General features: G+C 40.6%; 2 protein-coding genes across 2 annotated transcripts; one reads left to right on the top strand and one right to left on the bottom strand.

The window, feature by feature from the left end:
- The first annotated feature begins 508 nt into the window (after positions 1–508).
- On the top strand, positions 509–4,133 carry aagab (alpha and gamma adaptin binding protein). Its single transcript, XM_041938474.1, has 10 exons — positions 509–664; positions 993–1,183; positions 1,279–1,375; positions 1,468–1,557; positions 1,655–1,738; positions 1,841–1,926; positions 2,092–2,188; positions 2,350–2,454; positions 2,667–2,716; positions 3,076–4,133. The coding sequence occupies exons 1-10, from the start codon at positions 571–573 to the stop codon at positions 3,151–3,153; spliced, it is 972 nt and encodes a 323-aa protein (XP_041794408.1). The 5' UTR covers positions 509–570; the 3' UTR covers positions 3,154–4,133.
- smad3b (SMAD family member 3b) lies at positions 4,049–14,931 on the bottom strand. The gene is made up of 9 exons (XM_041938473.1): positions 14,499–14,931; positions 10,095–10,288; positions 9,868–10,002; positions 9,559–9,633; positions 9,411–9,461; positions 7,850–8,062; positions 7,590–7,727; positions 7,307–7,451; positions 4,049–5,838 (listed from the first exon to the last, which is right to left on the bottom strand). Exons 1-9 carry the CDS (start codon positions 14,699–14,701, stop codon positions 5,715–5,717), a joined length of 1,278 nt encoding a protein of 425 aa, XP_041794407.1. The 5' UTR covers positions 14,702–14,931; the 3' UTR covers positions 4,049–5,714.
- Between the last annotated feature and the right edge of the window lie 423 nt (positions 14,932–15,354).

Below are 15,354 nucleotides of genomic sequence, written 5' to 3'. Positions count from 1 at the left end.
AGCTAGCAAGTTATCGATGAAAATTACTCAAACAGTATTCGTAACTATAACAACGGAAAGACACCCAGAAATCCTCTTTAGTTTTTTTTGCCCTGAGTATGAACTGTCAGACAGTCAGTGCCTGTGTGCACACCACCACCAAAACGTCTGTTACAATTAGCGGATCAAATTTCAACTATGGCCTTACTTTAATCTTACTTTAGGCAGTGACGTAAACTTACATTAACGATATATTGGTGGAGATTTCGGGGGTGGTGCTTTGCCTGTAAGGCACAATAAGGGGGTAAATCCCTGAATATATCTAAAACACTTCAGTACAGGAAGCGCAATTAATGTAAAAACAAAATCACATTTTAGTATCTATATTATGTGAATAAATAATGTAATGGAAATGCACACAAAATGTATTGAAAGTTGTTATTAAAACAAGCCGTGAGCATCGTTTCTTCAAGGTAACGATGCACCGGAAGAGACCCTCGCAGCGGCTCAGTCAAAGTTGAAAGGTTATCAAAGTTGGTTAACGTTGTGCTAAGCTAGCAGCTGCAGAAGCTTGTCTGAAATATTGTAAACATGTCAGATACAGAAGAAAACACAGAGATTGCGATTCCATGCGTGGTCATCACGAGCTGTGACAGTGGTTTTAAAGAAGAAGAGCTGATACAACGTAAGTTTAACTAAACTTAACGTGCAGGATTGGCAAACAGGCTAACCCTTAACGATGCTAACTTACTCTTAGCACGATAGATTACATTTGATAGCGCCGATTGATGCTAATACGGGTTAATAACCCATTTGTCTCAGGTTGTCAAGCTAGTTCAGTGATTTCATCTGTGGGGTTGTTATAGAATCAGCAATAGTTAGGCTAACGGAGGTTAAGTACATCTTATTTCTAAAGGTCGGCGTCGATCACAATGAAAGCAAGCTGAGCAACTTAGCCTAACGTAATGTCTATATTTGTATGTGCGATTTATAATATGTGGTTTTTACCTCAGAGATCCTCAATTCGAAGACTTTACCTGAGCCGATCAAGAGAGAAGAATCAGTAACCTGGTACCCATGGACCATCAACAACAAATATTATACAGCAGATGTCGGGCTATGTGTTGTACCAAGCACTTATCAAATGTCATCGGAGATTGCCCAGTCCATGCAGGCTTTCATCGCTTATTTTGACAGCACAGTGGTATGCGACTTAACAACGAGGTATAGCATGAAAATCTCGGCAGTATATTCTGTGATACATGTGTAACGTTTATTATATGTGCATGGTGTTTGCAGAAGGATGGTCTGGAACAGCTGCGTCCTTGGATATCGGTGGTGGAAGATCTTGCTCCAGAGGTGCTTATTCTGGTGTGTGACAGAGTCTCTGAAAATGGTAAATTGTCCAGCTCTGTATGAAAGCAGACATTACTGCAATACAATTCTGCAGGGTACTATATAGCATCTGAAATTTGACTTGTATTCTAGGGGTCACCAGGCACGAAGCACAACAGTGGTGTTTGGCTCATGCCTTTGAGCTGGTGGAGCTCAATCCGCAGGAGCTGCCAGATGAGGATGGTGAGTTCTACAATGGCACTGCACACATTTAGATTTTGGTTGTTCATTTTTCTAATTTCTGTGTTCTCACTCCCACTGTCTTTGTTGCCCTTATCAGATGACTTTCCAGAATCCACAGGAGTAAAGAGGATTGTCCAGGCCCTCAATGCCAACGTGTGGACCAGTGTGGAGATGAAGGATGGTGAGATGACATCAATATGTTTAGCTTTTGCACTTTCCTCTGACAATTTAATTTATCTCTGTGCATGTATGCTAAGTGACTGCTTATATCTCTGCTTGATAGGGCACAATCAGGGCTTTGGTCTGATGAGTAGTTTGGTGGCCTCCAGACACAACAACCCACGCCCACACAACTGTCAAGATCCTCCAGTCAGTGGCAATTTTGTGTAACCATTTTCATTATAATAATTGCAACGGTCCTTCAATGTTTTCTTACTTTTTCCTCACGTATATCAATCCATGTTTATCTAAACAGGGTTATCAGTCTGACTGTTTTTGAGGAAGTATGCAAACCCAGTTGATTTTCTGTTGCAGTCTTCCAGCTTGCCAATAGAGGGCTCACTTGTCAGTGAGGAGGCTAACCATACAGAGAGTAGTACAAACACAGACACACAGGGAGACACAGTAGTTGGTAAGTGAACTTCGGATGAAATCTGTTTTTGCTACTGAGATTGATCCTGCTGGTACATTTTCCTCAGTATGTGCACCCAATGGATGGATATTTTAATGACTGGGGATGGAATGGTGCTATGTTGTAAAGTTATTAACATTCACTTGTGTGTTGTCTCTCAGATGCAATGACTGATTTGGACATTCAGGAGCTTGCGAATCTCACAGCTGGAGATGCAGATGTGGACAACTTTGAACGTCTCTTTACCAAATTGAAAGAGATGAAAGGTACTTGAGAAATGAAAAGCAATTGTGCATCTTTGTCTGCAAAAACTCAGAGACAAAACAACCCCACAGCCTCTGATGGCCCTTTTTAACACGACCTAATGATTTTGATGTGTTGATGTGTAGCTTGCTCTGATTGTTGCTGTGGAGGTCAAATATTTTTACAGTTGATGTTGTTTATGATGTTTTGGTTTTCTTTGATTTTCAACCTGCAGACAAAGCGTCCTCATTACCTCATGAGCAGAGAAAGGTTCATGCAGAGAAGGTAAGCAACAGTATTCACCCCTGATTTTAAGACACCAAGACTAGGACCTGTATATGTTCGTAGTCTGTGTATCCTGGTTGTATTCAATAGTAATCATCTACTGTCCCATGTGTATCACAGACTGGTAATAGTATCTTTACAACCTCCCATCATTGCCATTCTAGTCAATTCATGCCTAAATAAGGCAAACAAATATGACAAATAAAAATGTTACTTTTGTTCAAATCAAATTTTTGGAGCAGTAGCACGTTTCCTTTGCTATGTTTCAGTGTGAATCCTTGAGTGACTCCGTGAATTGTGTTGGTGAACATGTTTATGTATATCCCATATGAAGTATTTACACTTAATCTGCTTTCCAGGTAGCAAAAGCATTCTGGATGGCCATCGGTGGCGATGATGATGAGATAGACGGGTTATCATCGGGTGAGGAAAGCTAAAAGTATCTACCTGTGACTCGGTCTCTTTTCTCCTCGTCATCCTCCTCTCCCGGGGCTCCCACAAGATCCAGCGCCCTTTGACTTGCTTTTTGCACCTGGAAGGTGGAGATGCTTACAGATGGTACTGTAGGCATAATCAGTTTAGAAACTTTTGATCCTTCAATGAAATGATTGCAATACTGATGTATAGTGAAAAACAGTTGAATATCTTGATTAGGGAGAGAAGAGAGCCAGTTGATGGCCCTGACCCTCAGTCTTCTCCCCTGGCTCCCTTGCTATGCTTTAAGCCCCGAGTACACCTCAACACATAATGGTGATGCAGGTGGAAAAACAAAATTAAATGATGTGGGCTTTGATTTATGTATACGTCCTTTAGGTACAGTTGTCATGTATATTTGCAAGTGACATAATGTGCCTTATCCTTAGAGTTGTAAGACATTTAATGCACATTCTGTTCAATCAACATAAAGACTTGTAATTTTAAATTTTCTGCTCTGTATTGTGAGTGTGGCGTATTTATTGTGAACGCAAGACTGTTGCACTACATGGTTACAGACAGCTAATTCATTCTTATAAAGAAAAAATATGCAGAGCAGAAAAATAGGAACACCTGTATGCTCCAATGGAGTACCTCTCCAATAAATGAAATGTTCATTCCCATTGCTGTATTGGACAGAATTATACTGAAGGATGTTTGAAGTATTTTGTCTGTCATGTATGTGCCGCTTACAATATGCCATCCAACAAAAATACCACCACAAACTACAACCTCAAAAGTTGCCTTAGGGTTGAATCCTTAATTCTTACAGTTGCACAATGACAGCATTTATTACAGGATGGCAGTCCTGGTCACTGTGTATTAACAAGTCATGGTTAAAAACACTCTGGCTTAAAAGTTTTTTTTACTCAGTTGCAATTTATTAAATTTTCACAGATAACAAAACAATGGTCATTTGAGAACAAATATTAGGCTACATGAACAAACATGTACATAAGACTTGGAATTGAATACCACCAACTAAAAATATCAAGGAACACATGTACTGATACAGATCTACCAACTACCTAATGCACTGTAGTACACAGTATTTCAGTTTAGCACCATGTAACCGTTTAAAGTAGATTACATGGTGACTCAGACTTATGTACTATAAGTAAGTGCAGGATAAATATGGTGGCTTCATAGACAATGACCAAAGACTGCGAGCATATTACATGCCTTATATTGTAGCAATGTACATGTGATATACAGTATTTACTGGACAAGCAAACTACCACTAGAACTAAAGCTTTACACTGATCAACACACTAAGTCGGAAGTGCATCATGTACCTACAAGGAGCACAGTGTACTACTGGCTAATAGTTGGTAATATGTGAAAAGACCTGCATTTACCATAGCCTTGGTTACTGCTAGTGAGTACCCTTCACACTGAAGTCACACAATCAACCAGTCCACTATGATCACTCATACTGTATTTCGTACTCTATGTCGCTATTATGCACAACAGTAATAGCTGGTATTGTAATCCTATGTGTCACACTTAAGAATCAGTTGAACCGGGTTAGAAAAGCCTGCATTTAAGTAGGCCAAGTTTTGGGTCATTAAAGCAAAGTCCTTTTGTGAATCTACTCATGCCAGAGGTCAGTCAGGTCCACTGTTTCAAGCAATGCATGACTACAAGAAATCACAAGCTATAAATATTTATGTACAATCATATTGAGGCATTAAAAAAAATATATTCCCATGCAGGACAGTATGCAAAAATAACTTATAAAATGTCTCTTTCACTGAGCAAAATAGTTTTCATACAAGGGTTCTTTTCAAGAAACAATGGTGCTAATGTCTATATTTTGTTAGATAAAATACCAATTACATGATCAATCAGATAATTGACACTTTCATCAATACAGATAAATCAGTATGGGCAAAGTACCATGTACTTAAAATATTAATTAAATATATTCTATTTAATAGGTACTCAGAATTGCATTTTTAATGTTAGTATATGGTTCAATTGATAAATAAGCCACCCAATTCAGCGATCACAAAGAGTGGTACTGGGACACTGAAAACACCAGTGATGATAGTGTATTCATAATTTTAGCTAATTCATAGAATCAAAAATGTTTTGAAACATGTAAAAGGTGGCAAAGCTGAAAATGCACCATAACTTCAACTTGGGAGACAAACATTTCAATCTCCCTTATTAAAAAGAAATACAACAGTAAGCATAGACATGATGCCTGAATGAATAATGATGAAAATGTGGTTAGTCTTTTGAAACCTATTGTAAATACCCTGTTGCTGCCATTGAACACATGAAAACAAAACATGTACAAGTCCTAAAATTACCATCAAATGCAGACACTAAATGGTACTAAGGAAAGTGCTCTAGATGTGAGGTGAAATGTTAGACAGCGAGTGAGGAGAGTGATTTGCTGATTTGATGAATGGCGTCTCTTTCTCTGTCATTACCAAGAGATGCTTGAGTTTTCCTATGTGGTTTGTGTATAAGTGTTTGGAGGAGAAAAGGGGTTTCTGGGAAGCATGTGTTGCTCCTACGACACACTGGAGCAGTGGATGCTGGGAGAGCCCATCTGTGTGAGGACCTTGTCCAGCCATTGCAAAGGGCCATTGAGATGCAGCTCTATCCAGCAGGGGGTGCTGGTCACTGTCTGACGTCTGCAGGGGACAGAGACAGAGAGGGTCAACACAGTTTGTCATTAATGACAGCTTTTCATACTACATCATCGTACCATACGTTTAAAATCCCTCAGACATGTCACTGTTAATGTAACCTCGTTATAACCGATCCAAAGAGTCTACTCAGTATTACTTTTCTTAGTAGAATTAGCAGCAGCACTGAAGCCAACTGTACAGGCTATTTCTGAAGTCATTCAAGTTTCTATCAGAGATGTTTTTCTCCAAGGTGTTTGGTGCCAGAAATTTAACACGTGCCACTGACGGTCCGTGGGAATCCCCCTTGCAAAGAGTGTCTGAAATGTGTTCACCTCCCACTCCATGTCCCCTGCATTCTTCCTCTGTTACTCAACCCTCTCTTGCAGACTCACAGCAGCACCCTCCCCCATCACCCTCTTTCTCCTTTCCAAGTCTGCTCCCGTCTGTGCATAACACTCCTTCATTTTTTCACCCCCGAAATTGGATTTAATTATCCTGACCATAAACATCAAGGCCCTCTTACCCTTTCTTCTTAAGTCTGGGGCAAACAGCGTAATGAAACAATTGCATCCTACGTGTGTGTGATGAGCCCTTAAAACCAACAGACTTAGAACTTTTGTTTAATGATAACTTTAAACAGGCTGACTTTAGGGCCTGTGTACTTTATTCCACCTTGGAAAGCTGATACAGGAACAGCAAAGTGAACACTTAAATATGGATGGGCTTTTTACACAAGGAACAAGAAGTGAGAAGGAAAGGGTACACTGTGTGTCTTGTCTTGGCTTTAAATGGTTTTATGTGCTGCTGTGTCTGCAGCATGATGTCTTCTACCAAGAGTAGCCCTAAGCAGAGAAGTGCCGGTTCACAGAGGGCTCACTTCAGACCCCCTTAAATTCTCAGCCCCCCTTCCCACACTCTGGGGATTACTCAGACCTGACAGCCTCCCTCAACATCCACTCTGTGTTTATCCAAGTACACAACACCGTATGAGATAAGAAAGTAAAAAAGCAAATGTGACAGAAGGAGGCTGTGGTCACTTATTCAGTCAGTTCAATGTTACTGTTCGAGCCTTTTGGCCTCTGCTTTAAGTCTAGAATCTGCCAGCCAAATTCTATATGCTGGCATTTTTGTTGGAATTTCAAGTACTATATTATAAAAGTAAGAAATACTTTTAGCTGAATTGAGAAACATTGCTGACTTTTATTAAACTGGAAGTTACCTCACTGAATATGGAGTCGATCTGAATCACGTTAATATGGCATCTTTAGCCAACAGCAAGTCTTATCAACTTATACAGGCCCTCAATCATTTGAGCATGAACTGGTTGACCTCTCAAATGCTTTACACCTTTAACTGGTGTATACTGTATAAACACATGTTCAGTCAATAACAAGTACATTTCCAAAACACATGCAATGCATTCATGTAACTGTATTAAACATCTTAATTTGTTTGAAATGTATTTATTTACCTATACTCAGCTCCCCAACCCTTGACAAAACTCATGCGAATGGTACACATCCTTGTGAGTTGGTAGACGGCCTCAAAGCCCTGGTTGACTGACTGGGCGAGCAGAGCAGCAAACTCCTGGTTGTTGAAGATCTTCAGGTTGCAGCCTGCAAAATAAAGATGTACTTGGCTCACACTGACAACAAAAAAGATATCAATGTCAATGGGTCACTGGAACACAGTGGTGCTCTTGTCCTTTAGCCTCTAATGGCTTCATGTGTTTGTGTGTATCCTCTCATGCTAACCTGGTGGGATTTTGCAGACAGTGGCAGGATGCCAGCCATAGCGCTGGTTGCAGTTGGGACTCTGCACAAAGATGGCACTGTCACTGAGACACTCTGCAAACACCTCTCCCCCAATGTAGTACAACCTCACGCCCCGTCCTGGAAAGGGAAGAGAGAAGATTTTCACTCAGCTCACAGCTGCCTGCTGATTATGTCGAGCTCAAATATGAAAGGCAAATCAGGTCAGAGCATATGTGGCCCCTCTGCAATCAAATGAGTACCTATGTGTCGGCGCGTGAGCTCTACTGCTGAGTTGCGGTTGACGTTGGACAGCAAGCCCAGACAGAAGCGTTCAGAGTTGGAGGGGTCTGTGAATCCATCTACAGTGAGGGAGGGCTGGGAGGCATGAAAGGTCTCTCCTACACGCTGGTTCAGCTCATAGTAGGAGATAGAGCACCAGAAGGCAGACTCGCAGTACGTCACAGGTTGTAAGTCTGTGTGAGCAGAGGGTAGGGGGGTAGATGGAGAGACATTGCCAGAAACACAAGAAAAAAGGGTGAAAGAATAAAGATCATGAGAACAGGTAAACGGCTTTGTAGTCAAACAAGCAATCTGATTGTGAAGATGCACACTGCTGATAAAGATTTCCTTTGATTTCTCTACAAGAGCTCTTTCCCATGACCCTCATGGCCCCAGCCATGAATGGCCAAGACATGACGTACGTATTTATTTTTTTAACGATGACCTCCTGGTGGCTTTCCACATAGATAGAATAACCTGGCAACCGGATATTATTATTATTGCATTACCTTGAGCTTTGAGTCGCTGGCTTTTCCACAGACAAGGACAGACCATAGACAAAGAGTCCATTCATACCATACTCTGTTACTGCCCTGAGGCTATGCCTCTCAGACGTAGTCCACTATTCTTGTAAATTGCACCTCTGTGTCTCACAGACACAAACACGCTCAGCCATACAAAGATATTGTAATCTGACTGTCTGAGCACTTTATATGAACAGCACCATCACTATGGTGGGATGGGTCCATTGTTGCAGGATGATTCAGATTAAACGGTCTGCAGAGCTGGTCCTACATATATACTCTCACTGTCTACAGCATATGTACATGGTATGCAGTAAGTATCTTAGCCAGCTGAGCCACCAGGATACCACCAACATGAGTTCTTATGTCCACCATGGCCATGTCCATGTCATGCCATTCCAGTAACAAGACAGTACAACTAGACACCTCTAACAGATATTTCTGACATTTTAAATCAGTGCACCAGTATTTAACTGTAGGTAACGACAGTTACAGTTTAGGCTTTTAGCTAAAGAGCTATGACTTTGTGTTGTTTAGTTTGCACTGTGCACTAAAAAATTTTACAATGGAATTAAAAAAAGTAGTGTCCGTGGCATGTTCACTACTTTCTGCTTGCAATCCCACAACACATTGCACTGCGTTTTATAATTGAGAAAATTCCAGTTGCACAACTTAACAACTGTCAGTGATGATGCAAAATGATGTTGATAAGTAAGTGTTAAAAATCTCAAGTTACTGCTCATCACCACTATATAGAAAGTAGTGAAAGAGTAAACAGTGATTTCAGACACAGCCTATATTTTGTGATATATAAAACAGAAAAGCAAGAACAAAAATAAATAACGTAGTAAATGAATGACTAATACATGTAATTTCATTACATATGCCAGTTTGTTGGGAAAAGGACATGGTGTAAGCAGTATCATACCTTACCCAGTGTCATTGCTATCAACCAAATAAGAGCACTTAACGAATGATATGCTCTGTAAGCAGAGCTGAAGCCTCTGGTTTTGCTTACCAAGATTACTGTTTGCGGGTGACACAGGATTGGGCGACAGGCTGGGTGAACCTAAAATAGAGCAGTAATAGAGGACTGGTTCATGATCCCGATAAGGCATAATTAGAACAGTATGTGCTTGAATTGTGTGTACTGTCATGTGACTCACCTGTGTCCATGCTGTGGTTGAGCTGGTGATCATTTGTCTCACCATCCTCACTCAGATACCCTGGTGGGGGAGTTTCTATAACAAAGGTTAAGCATATATTCCTGATCTCAGCATTCCATTCCAATTTTCAAATGCTGAAACAAGATGTTGAAACTTAATGACTGCTTTGTGGCCTTTTGTTTTTTCTTTGCATTTTAGGCCAGCCTTGAATATTGGAGGCAAAAATATCAATGCAATTAGCATTAAATGAGACAAAGAATGAGTTTACAGACATTTAAGTTCCGTGCACAGAAATAATGGGGCTGTTACCAGGAATATAGTTACTCTGGGGCTCAATGCCAGCAGGGAAGTTGGTGTTCTCAGGGATGGATGGGCTATAGTCATCCAACGGTGGAAACTCTGCTGGGATATCTGTATGTCGTGGAACTAGGACAGGAGGCAAAACTGGAGACATGCAGATATTCATTACAGACTGCATGCAAAAGCATTATTTTAAATACAGTCATTTGGATCATGTAGCTATTAACTGCACTCACTTGGTGTCTCCACCCTCTGGTAGTGGTAGGGGTTGACGCAGACTTCATCCTTCTTGGTGTGGAAGGCAAATTCACAGTGGTCGACAGCCCTCAGCTCATGGTGGGACTGCAGGTCTGGCCAGCGCCATAAGCGACAGTAGATGACATGAGGAAGACCTTTTCTGTGGGAGACCTGGAGACGGCCATCTAAAGATCTGAAAGACACCACCAAAAAGATTGTAGCAGTACATGCACATTAAATGTAATCAGTCAATATATTGATTTGCTCTATGCCCTGACTATGATGGAAACTGTGTTTTTGATTTATAAGTTTTGACCTTTAAAATATTTCCTAGTTCCAAATTAAAATTAACTGAGAGCAGAACACCAAAAGCATTTGACTGACGTCAGACCAGTTCAAAATAACTGTTTTTTCCAATACTGCTTACGCAATGTTTGCTTTTTCATTTACTGTATTAAAATACTTTAAGTATGAAAGACAGTATTTTTGCCAACCATTCCCTCAGCCCTTCCCACACAGCAGCATTGGGCAGGGAAACATCAGCTGTCTGAACCACCCTAAGATGCAGACACCAACAACAAATAATCATTTCAAACAACAGTCTAGCTACAAAGTCTATGGAAACTGATGGCAATTGGTGGTGGTAATGTTCAAATACAAAAGTTGTCTACTATTACTCAAACATGCTGTATTTCTTAATAAAGCCAGGATACATTCCAACTATCAAGTTTTAGAATTGCAGTGACTACAGAAAGAGAGCAAAGTGATGAGACCTCACATTAACGGTGTTTTGTACCTGTGAAGTGCAGTCACATACCACATATACCATCATGAAAGTGACATGACTAAAAAAAAGGAAAGAAGGAACTGCAGATTCTGCAGCTCTCCCCTCAAATAGACTCCAGCTCACAGCTCATTGTTGCGCTGTCAGACAAGAAACATATGGTTCTCATTCTTTACCAAGGGCTTGGCCTCCTGCAAAGTATGTCACAGAGGACTTGGGGTTTAAGTCAGACAAGTTAAAACTTGCTTGGTGCTACTTTCCATGTGACCAACAAGGCAACTTACAGAATGACACTCAAAATATTATCATTTCTAATCATTAACTTTATATATACTTAGAGTAAGCTGATAATGAGGTCAAACATTTGACAAAATCTAGAAAAATCAGGACAACATTAGAATAAGCTTTATCCATTATTTTAGTCTCAGAGGGAATGAGATACATTGCAGCTGAAATTACAATTATAGTGCAGACCTGTCAGACAATCTCATTTCAACGATAAGAGACACCTGCAATGACAAACTGGCAAAATGATCCAAGACAAAACACAATCTCTTAACTCACAGGTTTAAAGCTCAAAATATATATACTGTTTTAAATAATATGCCATAATTGTATGTCATTTGCATGGTCAGATGTTGTTAGACATTAAGATTGGCCCATTAGTCTGGTTGGTGTTGGTGTCTTCTATTCAGTCTGTTAGTGCTGGCTAGTGGTTCATGAAATCAAGTATTTGTATATGAAAAATTTATGTAGTTTCATGCATTGGAAACAACAGCCAAATTAAGCAATGGATAACAATTTAAATTTCAAATGCTGTGTTTTAAATGAACAACAGGTATTGACACAATTTTCACCATAATGAAAAAAACAAAAAAACAAAACATGTATCTACCTCAGGCAAGCAAAGGCACTAGGTGGGAAGTGCACCAGAGACCACAACCACCTCTACCTGCTATTCAAACAATTCAGTTCAAGCTTTCAGACTGCATCAGAGACCACCGCAAAAGAGATGGGTTCAGACTCATCTTCCAGCACTGCCTCCTGTATAGAGGGTGTATTTGTTGGGTCAGCTGAGGTCAGCAGTCCCATGCCTCGGCTGAGACTGGCCTGGGCTATGTCCTGTCTCTCAGATTTGCCACATGAGGACCACTCTGACACCCAGCTGGACTGAGGCATCTGAACACCAATGCAGCACCTCTTATCCTGTGATTATCCTGAGTGGGAAAGAAACCACTTCCATTTAAAGAGTTTCTACCAGCACTTGTGTGTGTTTGTCCAGTGCCCGCATATGGAGAAACATATGAAAAATGGTAAAACCACTGGTTTTTTTTTCGGGAATCTGGTTGACTAGCAGCAAAACACATGCCACACGCTCTGATTGCAATGTCCCCTGTTTGACTCCAGCTGGAAACCTCTGTCGCTTCCTGTTCCTTTTTTCTCCCTCCCCTCAAGATAAAAAAAAGCCTCAAAAAAACTGTTTTTAATCATTTTGGTTCATTTGGACCAAGAAAAAAAAACCACATCACTTCAGTCCATCACTAAAGTTTAAAGCCAGTAAATTATCCAGTACACCATAGATTACAATAGGCAGTTATGGAGGGTCCAAGCTCAATGCCTTATTACCTTCTGTAGAAATTACAGAATGAAACACTGGCAAAACATTTAATTTATATAAATATTTTACGATCAAGAGTCAACACGGAGAGCTTGAAACAAGAATATGCATGTTTTTCTTTTCACTAAAAAAGTCAAAACATGAACGTCATTGGTGTAATAAGTCTCTCATACACACACACTGCATGAGATACAGAAAATTGATCTGCTCTTAGTTAACACAATGCAGATGTTGTAGTACATAATTTTCTATTGGTTGAGTTAACTCTAGTGCCTCAGGCCTGCATTTGACCCCTTTAAATGGTGACAACCCCTTTCTGCCTGAGTCACATGACAGGAGGTGATAAAAGTACAGTTGGACTGCTGTCGCACAAAATTCCTGAATCTCTGTATCTCCAACAGATAGCAGGACAGCTGTTATTCTGTAAACCTACAGTCCCTGGATCCACCAACTGAACCACAATCCAAACAGTGGCCCACGCCCTCCATAGAGCCCAGAGCACATTCCCATAAACAGAGAAAAAGTTATTAGTGTAGGTTAACACCCATGCTCTGACTTCTCTACACACCGTCATGGGGGACTCAGTATTATCCTTATTAGCAATCAGACCTATAAGCTAGCTAACTGAATATTCAATGGCTAAAAGATACTTAAAAATTACAGAAGTCACTGAGGGGTGTATTCTATTTCCTTCTACACTGCCTATATCAGCATGGCCAAGACATGTACCTGCCTCATTTATTTTATTTACGAATAAAGGGTAGAAAGAAAAAAAAATCAATAAAATGAAAAGAGTCATGCCAACAGCAATAGTTCACACTAAAGAAACTATACTATATATATTTAAAGTCAACTCTATGTTGTGTCTCTTTATAACTTTCTCACTAAGTGATCACTGTAGTTTTTGGTTAAAAGAAATGTCCTTTTTATTTAAAGTTACATTTTGAGGTCAAGCCAGGACAGCAGATGAAAATAAGGATTTGAGACCCGGTACAGTCTCATTTACAGAGTTACTGTGTCAAACAAGTAAACAAATTCAACTGCACAATACTTTGATTCAGCATCCAACCAAGTGAAAACACACAATCAACACTTGTTGACTCATTCAGACCTGTGGGAATACAACTGTTTGCATGCACAGTTCTGCATCACACCCAAAAAAAAATCTACCTCAAAACTATGAGTAACTGGTCTAAGACAGATGGGTATCCCATATGGGGAATCCCAAACTCAGACCTTATTCCAACTTTTCCCAGAGTACACAAACTCCAGTCTAAACATCCTCTATGAGTCAGAGATCTGCCTCGCCAAACCACCCCTTCTCCTCTTCGTCACACGTGTGAAATGTGGACACTTGTTTATGTAGCACTAGATGTCCCACAGCTACAACGTCAGCAGGTGAAACTTAACAGTTTGGGCATTCCTACAGTTTCCAGCTGTGTTTACACCTCAGGGCACAGTTCGTCCGCAGGTCATGCTAGTTGTGCAAACTAACGACAGAAAACATAACGTTAATACAAATGTATAGGTTGACAGGCAGAGGCGCACCACATCTACAGTAACGATAACTGAAATTCAGTTTGCCATGTACCGGTATGTCAGACTGATAAAATGACATTTGGCAGTTACTCGTGTGCACAAGAAAATGAGACAAATAACGTTAAGCCGAAAAGCAGGTTAAGTTTGTACTCATTAGCTAATATTAGCTCTACTATGAAGTATTTGTTTTACTATGGCAGCTAAAGCTAACTACCAATGCAATCAAAACCCACTGCACAGCATCAAACTTATCATCTCCTCACCAACAAATATGGTAACTAACCTGTACAAGTTAGCGTTAATACGCTAACAAAGAAAACAGCTGCACAAACAAAGCAATGTGCTCCTAATATTCGCTCAAGCTAACTAGCAAGCAACTTTGCTAACGTTAGCTGTCATCAACCCTAGCTTGCCAGCATAGCTAACTAAGAGGCAGCTAGTTAGCTCTGTTTGTGTCGTTACCTGGGTATGGTTATACATTTCGTGTTGATATTCTGTGTTGTGATGGCTTTTTCCAACTCGTCCAACTGTCCCGTCTTCTTCAACTTCTTGACAAGACTTTTGACAGCCTTTTCGCACCATTTCTCCTCTTGCCCGTTTTGCTCTCCCTTCTTCCAGCCAAGAAGCCGCTTCACGATTGGGGGAGTGAACGGTAATATAGACATTTTAAATTGAAACTTAAAAAAAATATTACAGTACTCTGATTTAACTCTACCGCCCAGATTTTCTAACAGCACATCTGTCGCCCCTGTATAACCAAGACTAAGTCAGCTCGTTAGCTTAGCTAGCTAAACTCCCAGACAGACAAGTGGCTGGTTGCTGCCGGGGACTCGGCAGCAGCGGCTTGCGTCGCTGGTTCCCTCCGATCAAGTTGGCCGTCTGTCGGAGTGGAGCAGCTCCTCCGCCAGCCGGGCTGTGTGTCTGCCCCTCCTCCTGCTCCTCAGTCAGCTGGTCTGTCCTCCACCTGTATCGAGCAAGTGTGCAGAACATATGCAGCTTATGTCTATTTCTCTACACGTTACAGCATCCCCACTAAATACACACACCAGCTACTTTTCAAGTCCATGTCCCCGACTAGCCTGCAGGGGAAAATAAACTGCACAACAGCAAAACCAAAATGCAGGGATAAAAGCATTATCGCTGATAAATAACTTTTACGCCACTGGGTTGTGGTTATTTGCTTTCACTCTAAATTAAGACACAATATGTCTTGCATCTTTTAGAGGAATGTATCTCCTTAACTCAGTTTTTCTTTATGCTGAGCAATCGGTGTCACATCGGAGTCAAAAGTCAGACTCAAGAGGCAAGAAATGGGAAA

Source organism: Chelmon rostratus, chromosome 6 (assembly GCF_017976325.1).
Source record: "Chelmon rostratus isolate fCheRos1 chromosome 6, fCheRos1.pri, whole genome shotgun sequence".
Taxonomy (NCBI): Eukaryota; Metazoa; Chordata; class Actinopteri; order Chaetodontiformes; family Chaetodontidae; genus Chelmon; species Chelmon rostratus.
The sequence above is the reverse complement of the archived record's forward strand: the minus strand, read 5'-3'. Positions and strand labels throughout refer to the sequence as shown.

Excerpts from the sequence above, each read along its gene's own strand:
- smad3b (XM_041938473.1), bottom strand. The coding sequence starts at position 14,701 with ATGTCTATATTACCGTTCACTCCCCCAATCGTGAAGCGGCTTCTTGGC. Across the intron at positions 9,634-9,867 it reads CCAGAGTAACTATATTCCTG|AAACTCCCCCACCAGGGTAT; the intron begins GTAACAGCCCCA and ends CCTTTGTTATAG. Across the intron at positions 7,728-7,849 it reads GCTCACGCGCCGACACATAG|GACGGGGCGTGAGGTTGTAC; the intron begins GTACTCATTTGA and ends TTCCCTTTCCAG.
- aagab (XM_041938474.1), top strand. The coding sequence starts at position 571 with ATGTCAGATACAGAAGAAAACACAGAGATTGCGATTCCATGCGTGGTC. Across the intron at positions 2,189-2,349 it reads ACAGGGAGACACAGTAGTTG|ATGCAATGACTGATTTGGAC; the intron begins GTAAGTGAACTT and ends GTTGTCTCTCAG. Across the intron at positions 2,455-2,666 it reads CAAATTGAAAGAGATGAAAG|ACAAAGCGTCCTCATTACCT; the intron begins GTACTTGAGAAA and ends TTCAACCTGCAG.